The following is a 26891-nucleotide window of genomic DNA, read 5'->3' as shown; positions in this document are numbered from 1 at the left end:
CTGAAATGAGGATCTAAGTAGAGGTAGTAACTAATACTTAGGAGTTTGGAAAACAACAAATCTCATGCGGTTGTATGCAGAATAGTTGGTTTGTAATTCTGCTTCTCTGTCCACAGAGATCAGCCTGCTGTGACACCATTTCTGTATCCCAAATGTATCAACCCAGTCTAACCATAAGCATGTCAACAAGCAGACTAATTCAGTCTATACTGTCCAACACTTACAGGAATACTTAGTGTACAAATATATCATACCTGAAAGGAACACATCAGAGTTTCATCCACACTCATCATGCCCCCTGCATTGTCAAACTCTCCACAATAATTTGGAGCTGAGAATAGGGTGACCAACTGTCGTTTAGCAAAGAATTCATATCCATCTTCAACCACCTGTCAACACCAGAGAGATTATACAGCTCACAAACAAAAAGACACACGCTGAAGAAAAAGGCCAGTCTTGAGACAAACAGAACTTTTATGAATAGAATTCACTAAAAGGGTGTTTTTTGTCTCAGCTTTCAAACAGGACAGTTTCAGTCATTTTTGAATATCTGGACAGAGAATGCCAAATCGTGTACCTTCAACTGACTGACAACTCCAACATTAACTATGCATCACCTTCCCTGTTTAGCATTTCTATACTTGGAAGTCCGATTATGCACTGCCACTTTATGGATTCCCAGCATTTTATTGGTTATACACTGAATTTGGATGCGTTTGACCCGTTAGTTCAGAGCACAAGAGGTCTGGATACTACCTTCACTGCAACTGAACCATTAAGTTTTACTTAAGTTTTGTGCAGTCAGCACTGACAGAAGACTGTACTTAGTCTAATTTTGACACCTAAAAGCAAGGTGGTTCTGCTGTGCTTTCTCTAAGAGCACAATTTGCCTTTCAAATAGAGCAAGCAGTACAACACAGCAATTAAGGATATTCCCTCTTCCCCAAAACAGAAGCCTTGCACTATAACACGCTGAAATCAGTGCATATCAGAATACCGCTCAGTTTAGTCCAATTGCTGGGGTCTTTTGCAAGATGTTATACTTTTTACAAAGAGCTGAAGCAACTACATGAACACAGAAAGGAATCTTAATCTGCAGTTGAGAAATCTCAACATCTATCCTGCATACTAGTATTTTTTGCAGTAAAATTGTAAGAAGTATTTAAGTGTTATGATAGGGTACCCAATCTTAGCCATACCACAATTAAAAATGTACCTTACCTTCACAGCATGCCAGAGCTTTTTAAATCAACTATATAATGAAACTGAAATGTTACACAAACTGAAACCTGATGTCCGTCTAACCAGGATACTTGCTTAAAATAACTTGATAAAAACTGCAAACAAAAAAGTGTACTTCAAGACTGTCAGTGCCAAAAATAACCCTGCTTTCTCCGCATTTCAGCAAGTCAAGCAAACCTATGCCAAAGTACTCTAGGTTACTGAACTAAGATAAAGGCAGCAGTGCAAGATTTTATGTACAGGCTTCTAGAAGCATTCGAAAATCTACTGAATACTTCCATGAAGTCAAGTAGAGATCATTTAAGCCACAATTACTTAAGAACTACCCAGTATTGAAGTGGAACAACTCTGAAACTTCAGTGTGGTTCCTGAGTTTGTTACTTTGCCACTTTAAGCCTAGACATTTCATCTCTGATATTCACATAAAATAGCCTGACAGACAATGGAGATCCATCACTGAAGAAATGTATTGTTAATATTCCACTTCACTGATATTAGAAACTCAGCTCACTATGAGACAACAGAAGGATGCAGCTTTGTATTTCTTTTATTATGGACAGTTTTCTTTTTCTGAAAGTAAAGCAACACCAAGTAAGTTTAAACGTGTCCTAAATATAACCAACACCAAAACGCCATGAATTGTAGAAGGGAAAGTTTTAAGCAACAACAACGCAATTCATACCTGGTGAGCTCGACAGATCAAATCCAGATCATGACGATTCAGAAATTTACTGACCACATCAGCACCAAAAGTGAAAGAGACCCCACGATCATTTTCACCCCAACCTTGCACATCTTTGTCTGGGTCAGACCACAGCAGGTCACACAGCAAGCCTTTGAAAGATAATACAAGTGAAGATGTTAGTCTTAGGTAGTATTGTTCTACAAATAAAACAGTTTTACTATAACTACTAGAGCAGACCTCCTATGGGAAAAACCACACAATCAAACAAAAACCTCCTTTGGAACAAATACAGCAATATTTGAATTTTGACTGAGACAAAAGATGTCTGCAAAAGCCTGGAGTATAGGGCAGGATTTTTCCCTTTACAAAGGACAATACCTTCAGAGGAAGCAAAGCAGAGCCAAACATCTCCCTGAAATAATACTTAATTGCAATATTCAGAATATTTACAGTAAGCATTTGAAGACTTCAAAAATACCGCAATGAGTGCACTTTAAAAGACAACCATCAATTTCACAGCTCACCAAGCAAGCTTAGTTTGAAAATCACAGCAAATTGTAGAATTCTGTGCAGGACCGATCAGAAATACCACAAACAAATTTGTACCACAAGCTTCCGAATGTCGAAGCTTTCTTACAATACCTTAGTAACTGTGACTAAATCGAAATTTATCAAAACAAAATTCACGTAAATGGTTTCAAGTAGCACTTTCAGCTTAATTGGACTTCCTCTGTCTTTTCAAAAAGCTTTGTGCCAATCAGTTTGGAACCTAAATTCAAGTAATAAAAATCTTCTTAATTTTTAGCACTGGTGAAGCACATGTCAAAACCAGGTCTGTTGGCAGTACTCTGCTGCCAATGAAAGGCCAGTTAACACTGGAGTTAAAACTGTGTACTGAAGAGGATCCTTTTGTTCAACTGCAATGCCTCAGGCCAACACAGCTGCAATACAAACAAGCCAAAGAGCATTCAAACTGTATCTCAGTTTGCATTGAACAGTACTTTCTTTACCAACAATGACTAACCCTTAGGTATTAAAGTACTTAAGAACATTGTTTCACAACCGAGGAGACACAACAGGCTCTCTATCTAGCACTCAAAGTTTGATTTCCAGCTAAGCCAAGTTATTAGCTACACAAAATAATGAAGACACTTTTGAAAATAAAAGATCCTGCAAGTTATATTCAAGCAAAAATCAATGTCAGAAACTTGTTGTGCAACTGGACTATTTTGTCTTTATACACAGCTATCAAATGTTTTTTGGCAAGTTACAGTTCCTCCCTAGGAGCTTGCATTTATTCGATTTGCTTTTGAAAGATGTAACAGAGCAAGTAGAACTCCATTTTAAATATCTATCCAGAAATAAATTACTGAATACAGACATAACTTGATGAAAATTTACTGAAATTCAGTTCTATACATAACATAACATTTTTCAGAACATAAGAGTTTCACTGCAATCCGTGGTGGTTTCTTAGCAAGACATTTCCAACTAGTGGCAGAAGCTGCTTGTCTCAACTGCTTAGGAAGACTTTCTCTTCTCTTCTCCCCCAGAGATCAAATAATCTTTTGGGTCATACACAGTTGTAAGCTAATTTGTCCTATCATCTTTTAACAGATGTGTAACACAACCCTGCAACAAGCTTGTCCCATCTATACAACTAAAATTAAACCTTGCCACCCCAGCAGGTTTATTTTAACTTACAACACCTACCACGACAATAGGTTAGGCTGGCTGGAAGAACACCAGAACACAGCTTCAAGATATTCAAGATTGCACAAAAGGAGCTAAAGTTTCCTAACAAGTGACTGGTCAGCAACGCCAACCAGAATACCTTGGCCTCACAAAATGCAACTACAAGTGTTACTAAAGCAAGTGATTTAAGTTGGAATACAGACTTTGGTTTGAGCAAACAGCTTCCAAACCCCACGAAAAAGCCACCAAAACAAAAGGTCTTGAAACTGCAACTGATGTTGCACAGGCTTTTTCCATTAGACTACAAGAAGCTATCGTAATGGTCTAACTGATCTAATCTTACCAGCACAAGCCACAAGAACATCTACTAGTAATTTCTACATCAACACAAGCATTCATGAAGCGGCATCCCTCTAGAAATGGATAGCTTTTAAGAATTTGTAACTTTCACAGCAGCAAGACTGCTTCCGTTTATTTTCCACAATATTTACTTCCATCAGTTGCCTTAAGTAGGCCCAAAAAACCAAAGTCCTCCTATGTCACTGTCACTTTTACCTCTACTGGTAAACATCCGGCTATTGTTTCTGAGAGCAAAATGAAGACAGCAAACCACTCAGTAGATCAAAAGTGTTTTTTTTTGTTTTTTTTTGTTTTTTTTTTTTTTTAAAAAAAAGTGCTTATTTTTAGTAGGTACTAGGAATGCATGATTTCAGTGGAGTGTCCATGGAAACTGGAATTACATTCTGCAAGGGCATTCCTGAAGTGGGGGTGGCTCAAGCAGTAGTATTAGCCTGTTGAGTAAAACTACCTTTTCTGAAAGATCTGATAAATGTAAAGTTTGACTCATTTGTACTGACATTTATGTTGATATGGAGTGAATTATAAATAGCATGAGGAAGAACTTGAGTGTTTCTGTATTATAAATGACTACTTCATCTAGTAACGCATCTCAGTTTCAAGTGTGCATATACCAGCTTGTACTGAAGTATAGTTAAGGGACAACGGATATTGAAATCAGACCCTGAATTACTCCTATGCATTAACACTGAACACATTGCACTAATTAGCAGAAGAAAAATCTCATGACTGTTTTATTGATATAAGCAATGAAATTCCCATCGCTCTGAAGTGGCTATACTTCACAAATCTGAAGAGGAAGAAGACATTACTACTACTGGCCCCAGGTAAAGAGAAGCCCAAATACTTCAAATAATACTCAGCAACCTTTAAACGGTTATCTTCTATGATAAACTATAATGTTTGTGTGTGCCTAATCTGGTCAAAGAAAGAAAAAGAAGCTGTTGAGTTTCATTTGATCTTCCATTAGATTCCTGAGTTTAAGGAAGGCTTGGATAGGATGTCTCAGTCTGTTATAACAAGCAATAATGATGTGGGCAATAACCTCTAGCAGTACCAGATAACTGAGCCATCATGAGGAACAAGACTCGTGTCCCGCAAGGAAGTCAGCGAATATTGTACCGAGTTAATGACTTCGGTCAGTGCACTGCCCATACAGAAACTGATTAAACTCATTTCATCACTAATACCAATTTACAGTAAATTCCATGTCACTCACCTGTGTCAGGAACATCTGTAGGTCTCATAATTCTCCGGATCTGCTCCATTGACTGGAGATCTGGAGACAGTCCTGTAAGTACAAAAAACCCAAGTGCTTTATAAACACATTTTACCTGTTAAAAAGGGTTCCAGAGAACAAACAAAGGTTCAAAGTCATACAGCACCCATTGTTTTCACTGTAATATAAACAAAACAGTTTTCTACAAGACCATTAAGCTCCTGAACAGGACACAGAATAACGTAAGTGAAATCACTAAGAAGTTTCAACTGTTTTCCTACCATGCCACACAGCACAGAACTCTACAGTGTATGCTCTCTTTAACAGTGCACTAGAGAGAAAGCCAGGACAATTAAAGTGGATGCAGATTACCTTCTTTGCAAGCAACTTACTTTCAAAAAGCTACAGGAAAATACCCTACCAGCTTTAAAAGACCACAAGCCAAAGCAGCCTGCAGGTATGACTAAAACCGTAAGCAAGTTTCAATGTGCTACCACCCATCAGTTGAGCTGCAGTCACTGGGTGCTGTCAACGAATACCAGATTTTGCAACTGCAATAGATCAGGAGCACAAAGGTAGTCAGTCAAGTAGTCATCTACTACAGCTTAGCTGCTTAGTCATTTATAAAACCACAGTACCTTGATGAGTCAAGTCATTTATCACACAGAACACACCTCTTCTTGCATAGTTTTGTCATATTAACATGTACTTACAGCCAAAGGATGGGGTTCCAAAGATACCCTGAACTGCTTAGTTATGCACTCCAAAACTGTTTTACTTGGCACATAGGCATGACAAAAGCCTACTAGATGCTCTGGGATCTTAACATGACCTTAACTAAAGCTATGAAAGTGAGTTGAATACTTAAGTGACCTATGACAAGTTCACCAAATAAAGGAAGAGTGCCAGTAGTGCTAAGGTGATAAAATATTCTGTATTAGCAAGCCATATCCATTTTGGACAGTCCAGAACTTTGAATGTGACAGGAAACCTTTCACTGGAGAGGAGTCACTACATAAAGTAACTTCAGCTAACATCCAGGCTTGGACAGTGGCAATGTACGTGTTGGATGAACAATGACTCCAACACATCTGATGTAAAGAAGGGCCTGAGGAACTTTCCTTCAAATATTAACAAAAAAAAGCTGAAATTTTAAGAGTGGTTTCATGATAAAAGCTTTCTGTCCTCATCAGCTTGTTGACAATACCCTGGGGTTGTGAAAGGTGAATCTTCTGATGAATACTGTCACAAAGACGTTTAAGCCAGTTCTACTTGCACAACAATACAGGGAGAGTAACAAATTCAAACAGATAACCAGCTTTTAAACTTCGACCAACCCTATCACTTTTCCCTCCCCAAACCTGACCCATTTGCATGCAGAGTACATTAGCACAAAGGTGTGTAGGTTCCAGCGAGCACCACACCCTGACACAGTAATGGGCAGTCTCACTGATGTTAGCACAACCAGTTTGTGACTTTCTACGGGCTTACAGCTCTCAACATTTCAGGTTACACCCAAAAGCTGAAGTTCTTTAAAAGTAAACTGTTATTACGCACCATGTCTCAGTGCTGTAGCTGTTAATTTTGTTATTTTACACTGCCGTAAAATACCAAACACCCACAAAACTACCTGCATGTTTGTAGACCTCTGTAACTACTCAAGAGGTCATTTTTCCCCAAGTATCGTAACTTCCCTTGCCCAAACAGGAATAGCTAACATCTGAAATTCATATCTACAGACAAGAACCGTGCCCGATCAGCATCCAATCAAGGAGCTAAGGCAAATAGGCTGCTAGAACTCTGTCAGGCTGCTGCTGCTACAGTGACTGCTGCAACCCATGGATTGAAAATAAACTGCAAAGTACACTGTTGAATTAAGCTGTCTTGTCACATAACAACAGCTGAGCACAGAAAAAATACCATTCAGCATATTATCTTCTTGAAGTGTAAGAGCACACCTTTCCTAATGGAAAACAGAAAATGAGTTGTCATTACTCCTGGCAGACTCATCAAGTTCAGGCACTAGATTTGAAACCACTCTCATCATGCAGAGCTGGTGCAGTGATTGCTACATATTTTTAGAGTGTAATCCAGAAAGCTCCTATGATCTCTCTGGATATGACATCAGAAGATCAAGAAGTCTCCCCAGCTCCAACATACATTTAGTGTCAGGAATGTCACAAGATAAACAGGATTCCAGAGTGTGAAAATCTTCTATCTAGCATTCTACTAAACTAACACGGTTCTCATTGCCGAGATTAGATTTGATGTGGTTAGACCTATGTGCTTCATCAACATGATGCTACAGCATGGGCTGAATTTGTAGAAATTTGGAAGTTATCACAAAAAGTCTCTAAAGATTAGAACTAGCACATGGCATCATAAAGACGACAATACCATACAGAATACAAAGCAGAGCTGGGAATGGTTATGGAATGAGCTTCAATGAAGTGAGATAAAGAACAAAGAAGTTATCTGAGAGGACAGCTTTGAGAAAAAAACGGAATATGACTTCTATGCACAGCATCGAAAGACAGGGAAGATTCAACAAGGAGGGGAGGAGGCAAGTGAGAAGACTTCAACGAAAGATCCTTTGGCAGTGTGAACATTTGGAGGAAGGGATAGCAAGAAAGGTTTGACTCATACTGTGATGTAGAGAACATAAAAGTCTGAGGAAAAAAAGCTGAGTTGGGATTTTAAGCTGTTGTAGATAGCCTACTGGGGTAAGTTAGGTGCCTTTTGTTTACTATGTTATGCGGTTTTGCAAAGTTTTATTATATATCCCATAGGACAATATTTTTAAAATAAACTATGCAAAAATGCGCAATATAGTAAAAAAGGCACCTACCTTATATCTACCTGCTAGCTTCAACCTCCAGCAGAGTTGTATGGTTAGTGCTGCTGCCTCAGTGTTTATTATAGTAGTAACATCATGAAAAGGCGTTGACAATCCATGACTTCAGGGGATCTGGAATGCAGTTTTGGACAGGATTGGAGAAGAGTGGAAAAAGGGCAGAGCTCAAGTGCTGAAGGGCCATTTTCATTTATCAGGAGCACACAGCACATTTAGTAAGCTTTTCACTTTGTTTTACAGCTTGTGAGTGACAGTAATTTCAGTTACAGATGAAACCTGTACACACTTAAGGGACAATCAATAAAACAGTAAATGCTGTTTTTTCGTAAGGGGATCCTCTAAGCATACTATGCATAAGAGAAGTCTTCCTCCTTCCTTAAAGAGGTTAAACCCTCTCCTCCCTCCCGCCAATAAGTTAACGAAGCTTCACATTTTTCTTGAAAATAACTTTCTAGTCTTCCTGCTTGTAACTCAGATCTGAAGTGCACATAAACATCGAAGTATTAGTTTTGTCATAGAATGCAGCATTCTACTCTACTTGCTAAGCATCCTTGATGGCCTTCCACCACCTAAGCTTAATTATTTACCTGGAACACCCCTGTATTTTGTCAACACTCATTCTGTATCCCAAATAAAACAAAATACAAAGTAGTACAAGAATAGCAAAGGAACACTTCCTTTGCCAGCTTTTTCTGAAAGTTACGACACGTTTTTAGCCATTGCTGATAACTTCCTCTGTGCATGTTGTTCTGTATCTTACATTCTTAAAATTTTGAGATCTAACTCATAATACAGGTAACAAGTCCTTAAAAAAACAGGCACCACATCACAACGATGAGAATGAGGACAAGAAATGCTCCTATAATACAACAAGCATTTCTCTAACATGCCAGTGCTACCTGGAGACCAGCATAGACACAACTGTCTGCATTAATTCTGCATTTAGAAACAAGATAATACCTCAGAGCATATTATGCTTAAGACTGATAAGCTTACACTAGCAGGCACCGTATGCTGAAGCTTCTGATACAAGGTGCAAGAGAAGGCAGGATCATTTTTATCACATATTCCATACAGGCAGAGCCCTTGTAGAGATACTCATGAAGAATAAAGACAGGGTAGCAGTCATTAATACAACCTCAGTCTCAAGAAATCTCTTCAGGCATTTCGTGTGCACACTACGTTTACATCCCAACAGAGCTGTTCAGTCAAACTAGAAGTTTCTGCAAGGCTCTCTCTTCCACTAATCTCTAATCACCTCACTGACAATGCCGGTGTGACACCTACCAGGTCCTTTCTGGATCACTTGATACAAGACAGCAAGCTACTTAATAATGGAGGTAGTTGCAAGAAGGTGGGATGGCTCTTTCTACTACAACACTGTTTGGAAAGTGTTGTCAATTGTTTGAATTGTGACAGGACTCTGCCAGTACCCACAGACCTAGAAGCATCACTGCCCAGAAAAGCACAGAGTCTTTGTACAAAGAAAAGCACCTGAATAAGTTCTGATATGGGGAGAAATCACAAACTTCTTGCAGACCAACACCAAACACTTTGTTCACTACCATAATTGGGCAGCACTGGGACAGGCGGCAGAATGTAGGTTTTCCAGCAGGGAAGGTTCTGTGGAGTCAGGGCAAGCCATGTTTGACCTGATCTAATGTTAGTCTTACTTCAGGCGACAGCCTTAATTATGTGACCAAAAAGGTCTCTTCCTCCATCTTACAAAACCAGATAGAGGCTGAGACTACAGAGCTTGGGTTACTCATGAAACTTGTTCTTTCAATTCACTGCTACAGCTCCAAGTGACTGCTCTCTGTCTGTGCAGTCCTAGCTATGGCAGATGAAGCAAATCAGGCATGAGTTACAGTATTCAGTGTCCTTCAAAGAGGGATATATTGATGTAAATACTTAAACACACCCCTTTGGCAAAGGCAGCCATGTGTATCTGGTTAGGATAACACCTGCCTGCTGCCAGGTGCACAGAAAAGCACAAGACATAATGATGACCTTTACAGACAATATAAAGATAAGCCTCTCCAGCTAAATATCAGGTATGCAAATGCACGCTTTATTTGATATAACATTAACCCAAAGATCAGGTTCGACACAGCCTTTAAAAGCAGTCACCAACTTACCTCCGTGACAGCAGAAGATCTTCTCATCCACAATAGCTGCAATAGGCAGACAGTTAAAGCAGTCTGTGAAGGTCTTCCAGAGCTTAATGTTAAACCTCCGCTTGCCTACAAGAACAGTGCATGACATTAGGAAGAGACAGCTGTTTTCTTGAAGCCAACCTACAATACATATCACCACCTGACTACGGACATTACCAAAACATCTTTACAGAGATATATTCCAGTGTATTTAGGTTTCCATCTCCCGCAATAGTATTTCAAGGAAAGCAGAAGAAGAAATATTTGAGTTTAACCTTATTTTGGTAGGTACTTTCAGAAAGTTTCAAAGAAGGTTCACAGAATATTTCAAAGAAAGTTCACAGAATACTGAAACCCTTGCAGTTTAAGAGTCGCTACTAGAAGTGCTTCCAAAACATACAGTGTAACAGGCTTTCAGAAGGAACAGGCTTTGCTTACATTCATCATAGAATCCATAGATCCGATTGATGCTAGCACACTCATGATTTCCTCTTAAGAGAAAGAAGTTCTCTGGGTACTTGATTTTATATGCCAAGAGTAGGCAAATTGTTTCCAAAGACTGTTTGCCTCTGTCTACATAATCTCCAAGGAAAAGATAATTAGCTTCTGGCGGGAATCCTCCATATTCAAATAGTCGAAGCAAGTCTGTATACTGACCATGAATATCACCTGAATAAGAAAACGTTTACCAAGAGTTAGCGCAACAGCGTGAAGAGCAGACACATCAAGAACTTAAGTCAGTCAATCACTTTTTATTAACCAATCTTAAAAGAAACGCTTTAGTTTAAAAAACAGACTGGCAATAGGCATCAGAAAGGTGAGAACCAAGCTAACACTGCATTTAGTAAATATTTAAATTTGTAAGTAACTTACAATCTATGCAGAACTGCTAATTATGAAAACCTGTAAAACAAAAGCTACACAAGGAGTCTTCTCAATTCAGCTTAAGCTTTCTAATCATGCTCTAATTTATTCAAATTAAAACAAAGTCAGAAAGAAATCTCTAATTAAACAGTTACCTGGCCAGGAAGCCAATGTACTAAGAGAAAGTTAAGTCACATTATTTATTGCAACAACAGATCAGTAAATGATCTAGATTAACTGGAGAGAAACCAAACATTGTGCTGGCAGTGAGCACTTACTTCAAAGGTCAACTGCCTGTCCTCCTATAACATTGCTGTACTAAGATCCCTATTCCCTGGCATTTCGGGTATCTCTTCTGATGCAATTTATACAAAAACAGTACAGAGACCCAAAGGCTGACAACCTTCATAAGATATTCAACCCTGCAGAAGTATTTTAGGAAAAATAACTTACTCATCACACTGCCACCTTCGAAATTAAGCAGGCTTTCCATGAGACAGCTCTGTGCAGCAATTAAAACACGTCTTATCAGACTAGCCAAAAGTGAACTATCTGAGCTGCCCATAAGGTCAAAGATAATACCCAAGCCACTCTACAGGAACTCATACAATGCATGTGATGTGTTCCAGCTGACTGTAGAATTCATTACCAGAGTGACTGTATGCAAAGAATCCACCTAATAAATTTTCATTACAGGCTATATACTGATAGTATTGACTACCCTTACACTAAGCACGCCATAAATGTATTTTCTCTTTTGTCATCTGTTTTGTGGAAAAATACCTGCTTTTATTAAGCACAGTTATTCTTCACTAGAGAATTAGCTTCCATAACCATACCATAAAACTTAAAAAGCAGCAACGCCCTCATGGCTAAAACTTTTTCCATAATCTTGAAAAGGTATTCCCAGACCTGTATGCTCACCAGTTCAAGTCTTATAGCTACGTACTCCAGTTACTAGTTGATGCTCTACTTTGGAAAAAAATAAAGAAGAATAAATTCAACACTTCCTTCTTTAGGCAGTATCTTTTTTTTTTAATTATTTTATTTATTTTTTTTTTTTTAAAAAAAAAAAAAAAAAAAGCTATTCCTTACTCCAGGAGGGGAATTATATCCTAATTTTCTTTTAATAATGATAAATATTATGCATTACCCAATCACATGCACTCTGAAGTTCCACCAGCTAAAATCATTTTCACATGCGCTGCAACAAGAACAATTCTAGTCTACTTGATATTAGAAATCTCCAGGTTGTCATCAGAAGAAAACATAGAAGATCTGTCAACAAGTGACCGTGATGTTGAGTCTAGTGCTCTAAAACTGTTTTATCGGTACTCACCAGACTTCATCACCATCAGAATCAATTACCACGTAAATAAATATTACATTTATCATCTGGAACTACTTTTAGTTACATATGAGACAGAAGGACGAAAGGACTTATAGGGTAAAGTTTCTACATTTTGTAGAATTTATTTTGTAAAGGGACCTCAGCATTTAACACTGTTCCATTGAAGGCAGTTGATAATTTAAAATACAGGTTCATATGGGCACAAGTTGAAGTCCATCAGATATGAAGCCTTACGATAAAAGCTGCAACTATTTTAAAATGGACGTTTACATAAGAGTATCTTTCATCTTATGTTAGAACGCAGCCATTCAAGATGTAAAAGCTTATTTTGAACTGACTTGATTACAAGAAAAAATAGTCCTATAAATGATCCCTCAAGCACTGCCTGAATACACTATATGGTAGTTCAAAGTAGTACAGCTGCCTCATTTGCTTTGGTGAAAGACATCATCACTCTTTCACTTTGAAGTACATACATCTTTGACAATTGCTCTAATACTAAATGTAGATGCACCTGACACTTCCATGTGCTATCACTTTGTTTAGAATCTAATTTAAAAATAACAAATGCCTTATCTAACTGTGCATTTGCTACCTTATTGTGCATCTAAGAGTCCTTTCAGCTGTCTAGATTTTAAGAAGTGAGAAATTAACTTTGAAGGAGGCTAATTATACTTTGCAGACTTTGACTTATGCGGAATATTTGAGTTTTCACCTTTCCTTTATCTAAGAATATGATGAGACTACTGTAGTCTTTTCCTCAGCCTAGCATGAAGACAATTGGCTAAAGCTGGATTTTCCCTTCACCTTTGTGTTATTAGACAAGCTGGTCTGGTTTTTGTCTCCCCACCCTACCAAGCAATTAGTCATTTTAAAGTGACTTTGTCTTTACTACTTTTCTATTATTTTATTTTTATGTTTTAATAATTAGTAATATCCTCTCTTAATGTAAGGAAGATTGCCACATTAGGCCTGCCAGGAGGAAGCCTAGAAAGAGCACAATCCATCTTTGGGCATGCTAGTAATGAACTCAAAGACCGTTTCAATTTTAACTCCGACGCTTTAAGCAGCCTAATTCTGTAAATTTACTGCTTTCTAAGGTTGTGTCTGCTGTGAATAACTTGAAGGATGATTACAAGTCAGTATTTACAATACTTAACTAACAGTTTTAAACAAGCCCACATACCTATAACAACAGTGTACTTTTGAAGAAGTCCAGCATATTATAAGAGCTTAGAGATGTAAAGCAGTTTCACCCATATTTGATGACAATGTTGTTTGATAATACCTGCTATAAAGCTCAAGGGATTTTTACATGTTAACAGATTAATTTATGATTTTTTTTTTTCAACACTATTTTTGAGCAAGGACTAGAAAAGCATTTCATTTCATCTCATATAAAGATCTTTGTTTTGCTTACGCTTTGAAGGGAACAAGTACAACAGCAAAGATTTGCTCTTTCCGTTTTTAAAGAACTAGCTGCTTTTTGAAATAACGATCTAAGGAGTAGCAGCAGCTCCATGCAAGCAGTCCTTAGGGAAGTACAAGTGACAGGTTGCAAAATTTGCACTAGAAGAGAGCACAGGCAGCTCTTATCAGCAAGAGAATTTCCTCCTGCACAGTACCAGGAAGAACTGTTAGCTGCCTTTTCTTGACTTAATCCAATCTACAATGAAAATGGTATTTAAGACTGTAAAGACCTCAATCACTAATCTGTACTGCCCAAGTCAAGGTCATTTGCCTATCCCAGTATCTTTTTCATTGGATTTTCTTTCCATTCCAACTAGCATACAACTAAACCTACGTAGGTGTGTACACTTACATAGAACACAGATATATGAAGCTTACATACCACAAATTTTCAGAGGTGCCTCTAGTTCCAGAAGAATAGGCTGGCTAAGAAATATTTCCCGTGATTTTATGCACAAGCCCCGAACTTCTGCTTCGGTCATCTGAACAATCTTCCCAGGACGACATCCTCGTACTGAAATGAGATGTTTAACAATTAAGATCACTAATACACAAACACACAGCAACAGCTAAGTGCAGACGACCTGCACTTGAAGTCTGTATCTGACAAAAAAAGTCAGCACATATCACCGTATGTACCAAATGCACTGGAATTACGTATTCCAAAAAATCCTAGAAACCAAACTCTTATACTGTGGTAACAGCCAGCACCTAAAGGTCTCCGTGCATGCCTGCAAGTCAGGTCCTCAGAAGAGAACAACTGAAGCTTTGCTTTCACCTGTATGTGGATAAATAGCAACTTGAAGTGTTTAAATGAATGACCAGATTATGCTAGTGTATTCACAGTAAGAAAAAAAATCCTAAAAATGGAAATCCTGAAAACGTTTTCATATTAACACAGAATGAACTTACTTAGGACCATTGAGTTCAACAGTTAAATACAAAGAAAAGACAATGGTTTGAGCTTTCAGCGGCTGAAATTGTCACATTAGAAATATGAAACTACACTACATTGGTGTTGATGACATCTTTATTCCTATATAAAGGATCTTGAGTTACTGGAACCTCTGCATCTAAACAGAGACATTCCAATTAGCATGAAATGGAATTCCTATTCTCCTAAGTCAGGTCTTCAGATCTATATTTAGTGCTCGGTTTTCAAGAGCATTCACATTGCACTGCAACCACCATCCTCTGACAAGCCTACCTGCAGCTGCTTCTTTCCACAAATATCTGCACTTTGGCCCATCCAGTTCAGTTTTGCATCTCAGCATAACCCAAGCTTCAGATCCAAACTAATAAACCAGCATATACTAGTGCCTGCAACAGGCCAACATCCTGTTCTGCCATCTGCTTCAGACAGAACAACATTCAGCATTAAACAACGGGTAGCTACAAGAAAAGGTGGAACGAACCCATAGCAGTTCAAATCCAAATGTTTTCAAACTCAAACATATTAAGACACTGCTCGATGAAAACATTAGCTGAAACTTCAGGAAGTCAAATATGAGATTTTGCTAACAGAAGAGCAAAAGCTTCACGGATAAAATCAATTCCTCGGTTGCCTGTTTCCCCTATTCAAAACAATATTAAGCTTGCAACTTTTACTTTCCAAAGGAGATCAATATCATTATGTACATTCTATAATGGGGGAAAAAGATACAAGGGGAAACAACCTGCTGTAAGACAGCTAGTACTGCAGTTCGAAAACTGTTAATCTCAAAAAGCTCTTCTGTTTTTCATTGCATGCTTCTCCCAGCGCACATCTGACCAATCTGACGCTGTGCTATGATTTTTATTTTTATTTTAAATAGGCACCAGATCTCTTGTTCAGCTGAGGTTAGGAAGCAGTCATAGGAAGAGATGAGGAGGTAGAAATGAAGAATTATCTCAAGCAGGAAAGAGAAGATGTGAAAACAGATCTTGGGACAGCCAGCAGGAGGGCCACTTTACCCGCAGCGGGGCTCCCCTGGAAACGACTTGCTCATCAGAATGCCACCAGGACAGGGCTGATACACGTGGCGTTCAGGACTCCTTTCAGGGAAACCCCACATCAGTACCACGAGACACCTGCCATATGGTAAGTCACATGCTTTTAGCTAACAACTACGTTAGAGACAGCAAACAGCTTTTTAGTAACTTTTTTTTTGTTGTAAAATATTGTTCACGCATTAAGATGTGGGGTAACATATTAAGAGAATACAAGGGCAAACATACAGTCAATGTGATGGGAGAGCAAAAGCATACAGGCTTCAGTTTCACCACATCTCAAACGTCTACTAGATGATGTACTTATGGATAGCCCTTCAGCCTCAAAAAGATCATTGGCAAAAGAAAAAACAGGCCTTGACAGTTTTGTGCAGGACTTGACTATTCGGTTTGAGAATACATGTACCTGAACGCTCCAACAACCTCCACGCTTTTCTAGTGCTTTGTTTGGGTAGCTTAAACAGGTTCCTTTCACAGATCTGAAGCTCACTGCCCAGATGCAACAAGCCAGCACTACACAGAAAGCTCCCACCTGACAGAGCACAGTCCTAACAACCACTCCAATGGCTATCATTTATTGAAACGATTCTGCTCCATTTTAACCCCATGGCTGTCCAATGCTTATAACACAAGATCATGCTGAAGAAGCACGGAGCCCAACTAGCTGCTTGCCAGCCATATTTTTCTTCCACAAACTATGTATTCTTTTAACCTCTTTTGATAAGCAATTAAGTTTTCTTCTGTGTTTAACTACTGTCATAACATTTTGCAACACCAAATTAAAACCAAGAAACAATTTAACCGTGCAATTTACATCCTATCTAGTTTTGGACCTCGAGCCCAGGAAACCCCACCATACACACCCCTAATGTTACCAGCAGTGGCCCCAAAACAGAGTCCCAAACAGAGTACAGTTCAAGGAGATCACTCATACTACTTCAAATAGCTCTGATCCTACCAGCATTTCATAGGATGCCAGCCTTTTGCTTTTGCTCCCTTTGAAACTTGATGGGAGGTTTAAACTTGCATAAATTGCTTTATAGGACTGAGCCTTTCATGCTGCTGGATTTCTGCACTAGACCACACAGCCCCTGACTTCAAATTCAGCTACCTGACACAGATGGAGCATCCAGTGTCATGCTGTTAGCTCCTCGTACACTGCAGCCCCTAACAGACAAACCAATGCACAGTCTGGCAACCCTCTACCACGGTCAGATTCTCCAGAAAAGCAAATTGCTAGAACTACATCAAGCACATCACTCTCTAACCGGAGATAAAGCACACGCAACGACCCCAGTTACTTTCTGCCCCAGGAAGGAGCCTGGGACACCACACCATGATGAAGCCCTCCCCATGCCAGCGGGCAGCAGCTCCCTGCAAACAGGTCCGCTAAGCACAGAGCCTGGGATTTCACGAGGAATAGCCACTAATAACGTGGTAAAGAGCAAGGAAGTTCTCCCACAGTCCCCGATCGTCCATAAACAACTTATGTATGGAAACGTGAGAAGGTGCTGGGATCCAGGAAGCCTCAGCACGTTGCTGGATTCACACTGGGAGGTGTTGAAAGGTCAGTCAGCTAGTCACCTGAAAGGGCTGGGCCACGAGCAGGGCTAAGCACATCTTTTACCGACTTACACTACAGTTAGTTTTGTTTGTGTCTCCTCGACTGAGCCGGGCACAGCTCGGATTGTAACTAGGAGCGTCTCTCACCATATTTAGTTTTGCAAAAGCCAAGTCCTCAAAACAGATTTAAGAGGAAGTTTGGAGAATCAGATCTAGAGTGTAAGCGGTGTTTCTCAGACTTCTTTGCAAATGGCTACAGGCAGCCATTCCTGAAACTTGCTCGTCAGAGCTGCGCACACTGGGAGGTTTGCAGCTCACCAAAGGCTTTAGCAGCACCGGGAAAGCCACCCATTGCCAATGGCTGCCACTGAGCCAGAGCAGGAACAGCACCTCGACATTAGATATAAATTAGTCCTCTAAGATGCAGAGGCTGTAAACAAGCTTTGATTTACGTGAATACCTTCAGTAGGGACAGCAACTCCTCTCGTAATTCACGGTCCCACGTGTGCAGTGCTATGCCAGAAGAAGCCTGTGCTGCAAGGAGCTTAAACCATGGTGAAACAGTAGAGAACAACGAATTAAAAGCAACTCCATGCATTGTACTGTGAAGCTATTATTTTAGCACAGTGTTTCCTGTAGCAATCCAAGAGATGCTCTGATCACTATTGAAGTATTCTCAGCATCAACACAACCTTCAATAAGCAACCTTAGTAAGCCTAGCAACAGGAACTGGTCATTTGAGAATGGCTGCACAGTACCAGGAAAGAAAATCTCCTGCAAGGTGTTTGTTTGCTTTACTTCTGTTTGTTTTTATCCCTCCAAACTCATTCCAGAGACCAGCACATTATGAATGGCTACAAGGCAATAGTGGCCAGGAAGGAAACAGCACCCAGGAGTGCAGTTTGAGAACTGCTTGTTGCAAGTTGTGCAGGCATCGCTCCTTTTGCCATTCTTCTCTATGACATGGAGAAAATCCACTAACCTAGTCTGTCATCCTGTTTCTGGAGCGCCTCTCACTTTCAGTAACTAAGCTCATCATTTTGTGGCATCACTAATAGAAGTTTCTTCAATTATTAAATCAGCTGTGGGGTGCACAGCTGTCCTAAGCATTTACACCATGCTCTCCAATAGCACGTGCATCCTGTTTACTAGACACCACTCACACTTCTAGCAGAACATTAGATCCCATATACCCTTCTAAGGATCAAAAAAACAAGGGCAGCACTGCTCCCTCTTCTTCCGAGCTCTTACTTTGTGGCCAGACACATTTGTATGGCCACACAGTAAAACACATCAGGGAGCTCATCTGTTCTGTCTAGCAGAAAAATGCAAGAAAGAAGCTTAATCTAGATAGCTCCCCCAGGCTGGAGGAGGCATCCACTGTGAACCTGGGCAAGGACTAATAAAATGTTCTGCTTCTTTCAGCAGCATCCCCGGACAAGGTATTTCTGGAATTGGGGCTTTCACATTCTATGTTCGTTCTATTTTTCATTTCTATTTGCCAGAGCATATCTTGAACAAAAAGCAAACAAAAACACACCACAACACAAGACTGCAAGCAGGCAATCCCACCAATATCCCCCAAGTTCACATTCTCCCCTAACAGTATCTGGAATGTTTAATGATTGGCAACTACCAGCTACAGCACTCAACTGTCTCTCTCTTGTACCTCAAAACATTTGGGAATATTTGACAAATCCTGAACAGCCTCTCTAGGAGGGGAATAGATTTGGAAGCCAAAGGCAATACTACCCACTACTTCAGAAAAAAAAAGAAAAAAGACAGAAAACACAGTTCTGACAGTTTTGGAAACATGTTCTCAAGTTATCTGCTCAATTTTTAAAATCCATGTTATAGGTTTCCATGGTTTTTAAATTCAAGAATCCTGGATTGGATTTAAAACGTCTTCCATTTTCAAAAGCAAAGCTTTTATTCCCTCAAAATATTTTGTTATTTAAATTGTACAGCTGTCACCCAGAATTATTTTGCACCAAAATGACAAGAGCCACGCCAACAATACAAGTTCACGAAGTTTCTGAATTGCTGCAACAAAATTAAGGTTAATGTGGCTTTCATTCCCACAGCAGCCTGCGGACAACAGTAAGGTGACTCAAGCCCTGCCATGCTTTGCTCCAGCACGCAGCATACTGCTGAACATACAGTCTGTACGTACACACAAAGCCTTTTGTAGGGTGCGTATCTGAACTCCACGCTAAAACCCAAAGAAATAACTTTCTTGGAAGCTCTTTTGCTGAAAGACTGCACTTTTCCATCTAAGTGGTCTAAAAACAATAATGAAGTTGTCTTTACTGGGTGCCCTTGAGATAAAGTATCTTGCTGAAGAACACGATTGCTGTAAGCTCACTTAGCAGGGCTTATTTAACATTAAACAAAACGACTGCAGAATAAGAGACTGTCCAAGCCTTTAATTTCTAACCAGGGAAACAACCAACACCAGTGGTGTTCCTCTTCCCCCAAAAGTTGGATTGACATTCTTAAAATTCATATTACCAGTAGAATTAATGCTCAGGTAGAAGCAGCAGAAGCTATCTCAGGTTGCTTCAGGAGAAACCCAGATCAGCCCACGACAACACCAAGTGCACCTACATCAAGCTTCACCCACTGCAGTTGCTTTTCATGGGCCGCCTGCTGCTTACTTGCACAGAGAGAGAGGTTCCATGCACCAGCTTATGGTCCCAAACCTCCTGAACTACACACCGTCCCAAAAAACGGTGGATCCAGAGCTGAAGGACAAGATCTCAGCAGTCACTCCACTCTGTAAGTGAAACACGTAATCCTAATGCTTGTTATTGGCCTGTACTTACTGTGTTTGGTTAATTACACTTGAACCAAAAATCCATGCAACTAGCAAAGCATGAGGTAGAAGCCTCTTACTACACTGTACTGTACCAAACGGTGATAAATTCTTTTCCAATCCCCTTGCAAGGTTTAACCTATCATTAAAATCTCATGCAACACAGAATTTCAACTTCTTGCTCAAAGTTTGACTTGATTTTTCCTCTAAAGCATCAGTAACAAAATTCCTAAAATTAGAGAAAGGTGGGTTGGGGGGGGCTGATTATAAAGTTACAAAGTAATTCATGAGAAATAACAAGGAGGAAAATTGCTTAAGTTGCAATAAAAAAAACAACAGGGTTTAACATGACATTTGCATCTCCGACTCCTCAGGTACTACATGTAAATATGGTTATGTAAGATATACAGATAAAGGCTTTGTATCGAGGTTGATACTAAATTGCCCCAAACCACAGAAGATGGTGCTGCAGAACTAATATGAGCCAGCCTATGCTGCAAGCCAAACTGTATGACAGCACTATGTGAAGGCAACAAACGGGGTCGTTTCTATGCTAAAATGATGAGGCAGATACAGACGGCACGAGAAGCACCTCGGGCCGCAGCTCACAGCAGCCCTCCCTACGTGCAGAGCCCTTCCCGAGTACAGCATCTGACCTCACTGAGCTACAGCCAAATATAGTATGCTTGGCTTCGCCCTGATAAACCACACACTGCTTCTTTTTTTTTTGTTGTTGTTACATACCTACTTTTGTAGTGATTGCTCACAAGCATTTAACTATCAAGGGTAAAAAAATCCTATTTACATTAAATACAGCAGCGTTGTTTTTTCTTTTATGCTGCGATTCAGCTGTACTCCGAGCAAGACTCAGAGGCAAGTCAAAACTGCTGCAGAATATTTGAGTGAAACAGTAACTGAACCATGCAGGCCTAGGGCAGCACAGTAAGAGGACAGAATAAAGAAAAACCAGTGGACATTTTTTGACACCAGGCCCTTGGCCTTCAGCATAATTTTTGAAGCCAACTCTCCCGTTCCTCCTGCACTTACAAAGCCAAGGATCAATGGGCTCGTATCTGCACTGATGTACAAGCCCAGCAACAAACACCATTCTTCCTTCTGCCCCTTCTCCCTGTTTAACACAGGGCACACCCTCCAAGGAACAGACAGCTAAAAACAAGAGTTTTCCTTCTCTCTCCAAAGAGACTGTTACAAAAAATCTTTCCACTGCTAAAAACTCCTTGTTGAGTTGTTCATCTTTGTTTTCTTAATACAAGGGTTATTGAAGGATTTCGCACCATATCAAGGTAGTAACCTGTGGTTTTTCAAGACTCACCTCCACAGCGTGTTCATGCTATTCTGAAGTGAATCACTGTCGTGGCTTTGGCTGGGATGGAATTAGTTTTCCTCACAGAGGCTCACGTGATGCTGTGTTTTGGATTTTTGACGAGACCAGAGGTGATACCACACCGATGTTTTAGCTGTTGCAGAGTGGTGCCTGCACAGAACCAAGGACGTCTCTGCTCCTCGTGCTGCCCTGCCAGCCGGCAGGCTGGGGGTGCACCAGGAGCTGGGAGGGGACACAGCCAGGACAGCTGGCCCCAGCCAACCAAAGGGATGTCCCACACCACGTGGACTTGTGCTCAGTGGTAACACCCTGGGAAAAGGAGGAGGAAGGGGGAGGTCTTTGGAGTGATGGCGTTGTTCTACCAAGAAACCATGACATGTGCTGAGCCCTGCTGTCCTGGACCTGGCTGAACACCTGCCTGCCAATGGGAAGTGGCAAATGGCCTGCCTGTTTCTTTTGCTTTGCCCAGTAAACTGTCTTCATCCCAGCCCAGGAGTTCTCACACTTTCACCTTTACGGGTCTCTCCCCACCCCACCCAGGGAGACTGAGCAAGCAGCAGGGTGGTGCTGAGCCCACGTGGACTACTCTTCCCTGCAGCTGCCTCTCTGCCAGGATCAGTTAGGAAGCCTGCAGAAGCACCAGCACCACTGCGCTATCACAGACCATCACACAGGCTGGGCAGGTTCATTTGTTAAGACCCAACATCTGAAATATTACTGACCATCATGCATCAGCCCAACAGCTCTGCAGCATTTAAATCTCAAATTTCATAAGCATTTAATCTTTCATCTGAAAAACTGAGTCATATTCAAACTTCAGTCTTTGTCACTGTCTGTGAGACCTCTGCATTCAGAAGAAACCAAGGGCTGTAGCTTTCTTAAAAAACATCACATGACACAGTAAGAGCACCACACAACCGGCCTTTATTATGGCAGCTGCAAAAATTGTGTTTTTAGCTGAACACTGCAGCAACATCCATTCTCCACATCTGCTGCATGTCTGACAAGACTTTTACTGGATGAGCATCTCCCAGCTTTCGTGGTGGGTTCGGTACTATCAGAACTAGCAGCCCTGCCAGCCCCACCAAAACATAATTTTGTTTTAGAGCAAACCCACATTACGTTCCACTAACTGAATTCAGATCATTATTTAATAGGTTAGACAGACTTAGAGTCTAGCTTTGTCTAGCCAAGGTAAATTAGCTTGTACAGCAATATAAATAAGCCTTCTTCACAGAAATCCAGCTTGTTTTTAAGGCTACTGTGTCTCTGTGTTTCCTCATGACCTCCCTTCCACATGATAACCTCCTTAGTGTTTACCAAGACAGATACCTATGTATCTGAAAGTACAGAAAGTCCAGTCCACCTGGAGGTATTTAGAAGACATTCATGGCACAAACCAGGAAGCCCAGCACCCAGACAGAAACCCAGCAGTCTATCTTCACCTACAGCACTCCTTACAAGAGGAGGCACAGCTACTCCAGCACTCTTGCTTTGCTACACAGGGAATTTTCCACAGATTTCCAAAGCTTAAACTAGCTTAGAGCCTGGCTTAAATGCAAGCCTGGTGTGCCAGTTTAGCTCAGCATTTCTCCAAATATCAGGGCATTTCCCACCGAGGGATACACGGTGCGCCTGGATGGGGCACAGTGCAGCACATTCCACTTCTTTTGTGCTGCTGACAGTTGTGTGTGCACTCCTATGCGTGACCTGAAGATCATCCACCAGATGGCATAGCTGGGAAGGTAGGAAGAAAAAAAAAAACACACAACAAAACAGCACATTAAAGCTAAAAAGAGGCAATCATCTTTTTGTACACCATAGCTTAACTGTGCCTGACCCACAACTACAACTCTAAATACTTGCACAAGAAAAACAGTCCTTGGGCTAATTCAGTTTATTCCCTTTTGTGGTCACATAGCCTAAATGTTTTCACTAACCTACAGAATTTTGTGGTTACATGACCTGTAAATGGTTGCAGATCCATTTATAGATGATTTCTCTATCAAACTAAATCTTATTACAAGCCAAAAGCATCTCCAAGATCAGGCACACATCTAGAAGAACCAGCACCTCCCTCATTATTCCAGTAAATAAGCAGGAATGGAAAGTCTGGAGATAGAAGAAAAAAGGAGAAAACATTGCTACCTTCAGTCCTTAAGCATACATTATTTGGAGGAAAATAAAGCTGAAGTTATTTATACAGTGCCATTAACTAGTAACCCAACACCAGACATACTGTACAAGAAAGTCAATGTATAACAAGCCCTTAGCATTCCTAAATTCATACTGATTTAATGAATAAAAAGGTAAAAACTCAGTAATATGCAAGAACATGGAAATGAAAAACTAGAGTCTTAGGAGACTATCATCATGTATTAGGCTCAGTTGAGCCTCTCCGAAAACTGTCCCTAGTTTAACTCGAGAGCTAATCAGTCTGGCTTCCAGCACGCAAAAGATCTCTAAAATAAATATACGTTCAGGATAAGCACGCATGCACATCTGTTGAGGGTTAGGAGGACGTTCTCAATTAATTCTCCCAAGCAGCCTGGCTATAAGCCACCTCATATTGACGTCTCAAAAATAAAAAAAGAACCACATGGAGGGTAAGATGATCTATGTAGGTAACTCCAATCAAAAGGCAAGTGGTCTCGAGCAACCACAGTAAATGCAGTCAAGAGCAACCCAATTAAATAAGAGGAAGACAACATAAGAGCTAGTACCACAGCACAGAAACAGGGTCACGAACCAGCAGCCCAATGACAACTGGAAAGTGTCCTGTTGCAGCTTTGTTGCGTATTTGCTACCTTTAAAATTTATGTGCAGCAGCCACTGAGACAATTGCTGTTCAAACTGAAAGCCATCCATTTCACTTTAAGTAACCAAAGGACTAAACACAAACTGCCTGCTAACACTTCATTAAAAAATAAGTTTGATTTTTTAACGTGTATTATTTACCACTCAAAAGCCACATTTCCTCATTGTTTTAGTCCAAACTGAAGTGAGAGTAAGGGAGCCAACACACTTTTAACTAATTAATTGCTCCAGAGATAAAAGCCTACAGGAATTTTTCTGCGCAAGCAGCACGAAGAAGGATCCATACTCACTTTACCAGAGCAGGTCAGCTAAGCAACAGCGTAAGCTATGGTTTGTGAGCTGCCAACCATACAAAAAGAATTCATTGTGGAACACTACTACTCAACCACAGCTTAAAATACTGTATGTTAGTAGTAAAACAACTAAAAAATGTTAAATGGAAGCAAAAATAATCCAGACGCAATACACTTCATTTTAATGTTGTTGTTTTTTTTTTTTCCTTCCAAATGCAACTTGGAAGAATCTATTCCCTTTCAGATACAAGATGTTGTACACGGCACTCCTACAACTCCTACAACTGTTTGTAGCTGACAAGCAGAAAAAAAAGTCATCTTGTTTTCCTAAAAAGAGCCTTCCTAATCTGCTCAGAGCAAGAAAGACTGAGAAACAGATGCAAAAATACAAGAAAAAATAGAAAGCACGGGTCAGATCGCTCAGTCTTGGTGCAACCAACCATAACCAAAAAAATAGTGAGCTGCAACACCAGTAGTAATGGTGTGTGCAAAAGGTATGGAGTATTTTAAGTCTTGATGACCTCCTCTTAAACCATTCTGCATTTAAGCAACTACCAGAAAAGCGAGGAAGTAAAGTACCTCTTGACAATTCAGGTGCCTCTACAAAAAAAAAAAAAAAAAGCAATCAAAAAAGCCAACTAAGAAAACCCCATGACACCATACTTATTCATTGTGAAGTCCCCAAAAATACGTGCAATGAAAGTCAATGTTTACTAGGTTCTGTTTTGCTTGTCTGAAACTGACCTACTAATCCGGATTTCAACATCAGGAAAATGGGAAGTTTATCTGCAATACTGATCAGAGATAAACTCTGACTGATGATCCCCGATGGTTCTTTCCATACTACATACACTACAGCACGTATCTTGAAACGCAAACATGACCGCAGCTGCCAAAGCCTTTGTGGATTTTAAAGTATTGATTTTTACTGTTTATAGATTACAGTCCCACTTCTAAAAAGAACAGCAATTACAAAGACACCCTCAACGCCTTAAAAATTCTGCTGAGCGATAACTCAGCTGGACAAAACTTTCAGACTTATAAAACACGTTTCTCCTCCAGAACCGTAGGTACATTTTTTTTTCCATAAGCCCTCTGCAGAGCGACCCAAATACGCGAAGTTGGTATCTCCATTTGTGGCAAGCAGGCGGGCAGCACATCTCTCGCATCCCCAGCGCACCAGGTATTTGTTGAATGTGGGGAGGGAGATTAATGCCAGCACGGGCCTAGGAACACCAAACACTCAGGACATGAATTCAATAAAAGGGGACCCTGTGACCCCAGCAGCGGGGCTCTGGCAGCCCCCTCGTTTCACAGGACCCCCCCCCAAGCCCCTTCACGGCCCCAGGCGAGCCCGGGCGGCTGCCCCGCAGGCAGGCAGGCAACGCCGGCTCCCTCCGTGCTGCCAGCTCCAGCCGCAGGCCTCCTCCTCGCCCTTTTATCGCTCTTCTTTTATTTTCCAGACAACCACAGGCACTTCGCGCAGGGCCGGGCGGGCTCCCCGTGCCCCGGGCGAGGACCGGCTCCTCAGCGCCTCCCCCCCGGGGCTCCCCGCAGGCTCCCCCCATCCCCCTGCGGGCTGCCGGTGCCCGGCCGGCGGCGCTCACCTTCCAGCAGCCGTGTGATCAGGCTGTCCACGTTCAGCTCCCCGTCCGCCATTTTGTGGCCGCCGCGCTCGGTCCCGGGCGGGGAGAGGGCGGGCTGGAGGGCGCCTCACGGAGGAGGAGGAGGAGGAGGAGGGGAGGAGCGGGGAGCGGCGGCCGCAGCACCGACGGCTCCCCCCACCCCCCGCGGCCACCACCAGCACCTCCGGTCCCCTCGGGCCGCCCGCCCCCGCTGGCAGCCCCGAGCGCCGCCGCCGCCGCCGCTCCCTCACGGCCGTAGCGGGGCGAAGCGGCCGCCCCTCCTGCCCGCCCCGCCTGCCCCCGCCTCAGCCGCCGCGCATGCGCAGCGCGCACCCCCCCTCCGCCCGCCGCGCAGGCTCCGGAGCGGGCTGGCGGGCTGCAGGGCGCATGCGCACAGCGCCGCCGCTCCCCTGTGGGGTCTGGTAACGGCGGGCGCTGAGGGGACTTCCCCACTCAGCTGCTGGAAGCCCAGTTTATTAAAAAAAATTGAAAATAAAATTATTTAAAATATATATTAAAAATAATTATAAAATAATTATAACCTCTTAGAA

General features: G+C 41.2%; 1 protein-coding gene across 1 annotated transcript in view; it reads right to left on the bottom strand.

Moving 5' to 3' along the window:
• Positions 1-26594, bottom strand: part of PPP1CB (protein phosphatase 1 catalytic subunit beta) — a 28700-nt gene extending 2106 nt beyond the window's left edge. Inside the window, exons 1-7 of the mRNA XM_082757621.1 lie at positions 26323-26594; positions 14276-14407; positions 10647-10877; positions 10191-10295; positions 5199-5270; positions 1925-2076; positions 255-389 (exon numbers count right to left, since the gene is read on the bottom strand). Of these exons, the coding sequence (XP_082613747.1) occupies positions 255-389; positions 1925-2076; positions 5199-5270; positions 10191-10295; positions 10647-10877; positions 14276-14407; positions 26323-26374 (879 nt within the window). The 5' untranslated portion in view covers positions 26375-26594. The remainder of the gene's footprint in view (positions 1-254; positions 390-1924; positions 2077-5198; positions 5271-10190; positions 10296-10646; positions 10878-14275; positions 14408-26322) is intronic.
• Between the last annotated feature and the right edge of the window lie 297 nt (positions 26595-26891).

This window comes from Aythya marila (genome assembly GCF_965140915.1).
Source record: "Aythya marila genome assembly, chromosome: 3".
NCBI classification, from domain to species: domain Eukaryota; kingdom Metazoa; phylum Chordata; class Aves; order Anseriformes; family Anatidae; genus Aythya; species Aythya marila.
Note: the sequence above shows the minus strand (reverse complement) of the source record. Positions and strands in the feature narration are given on the sequence as shown.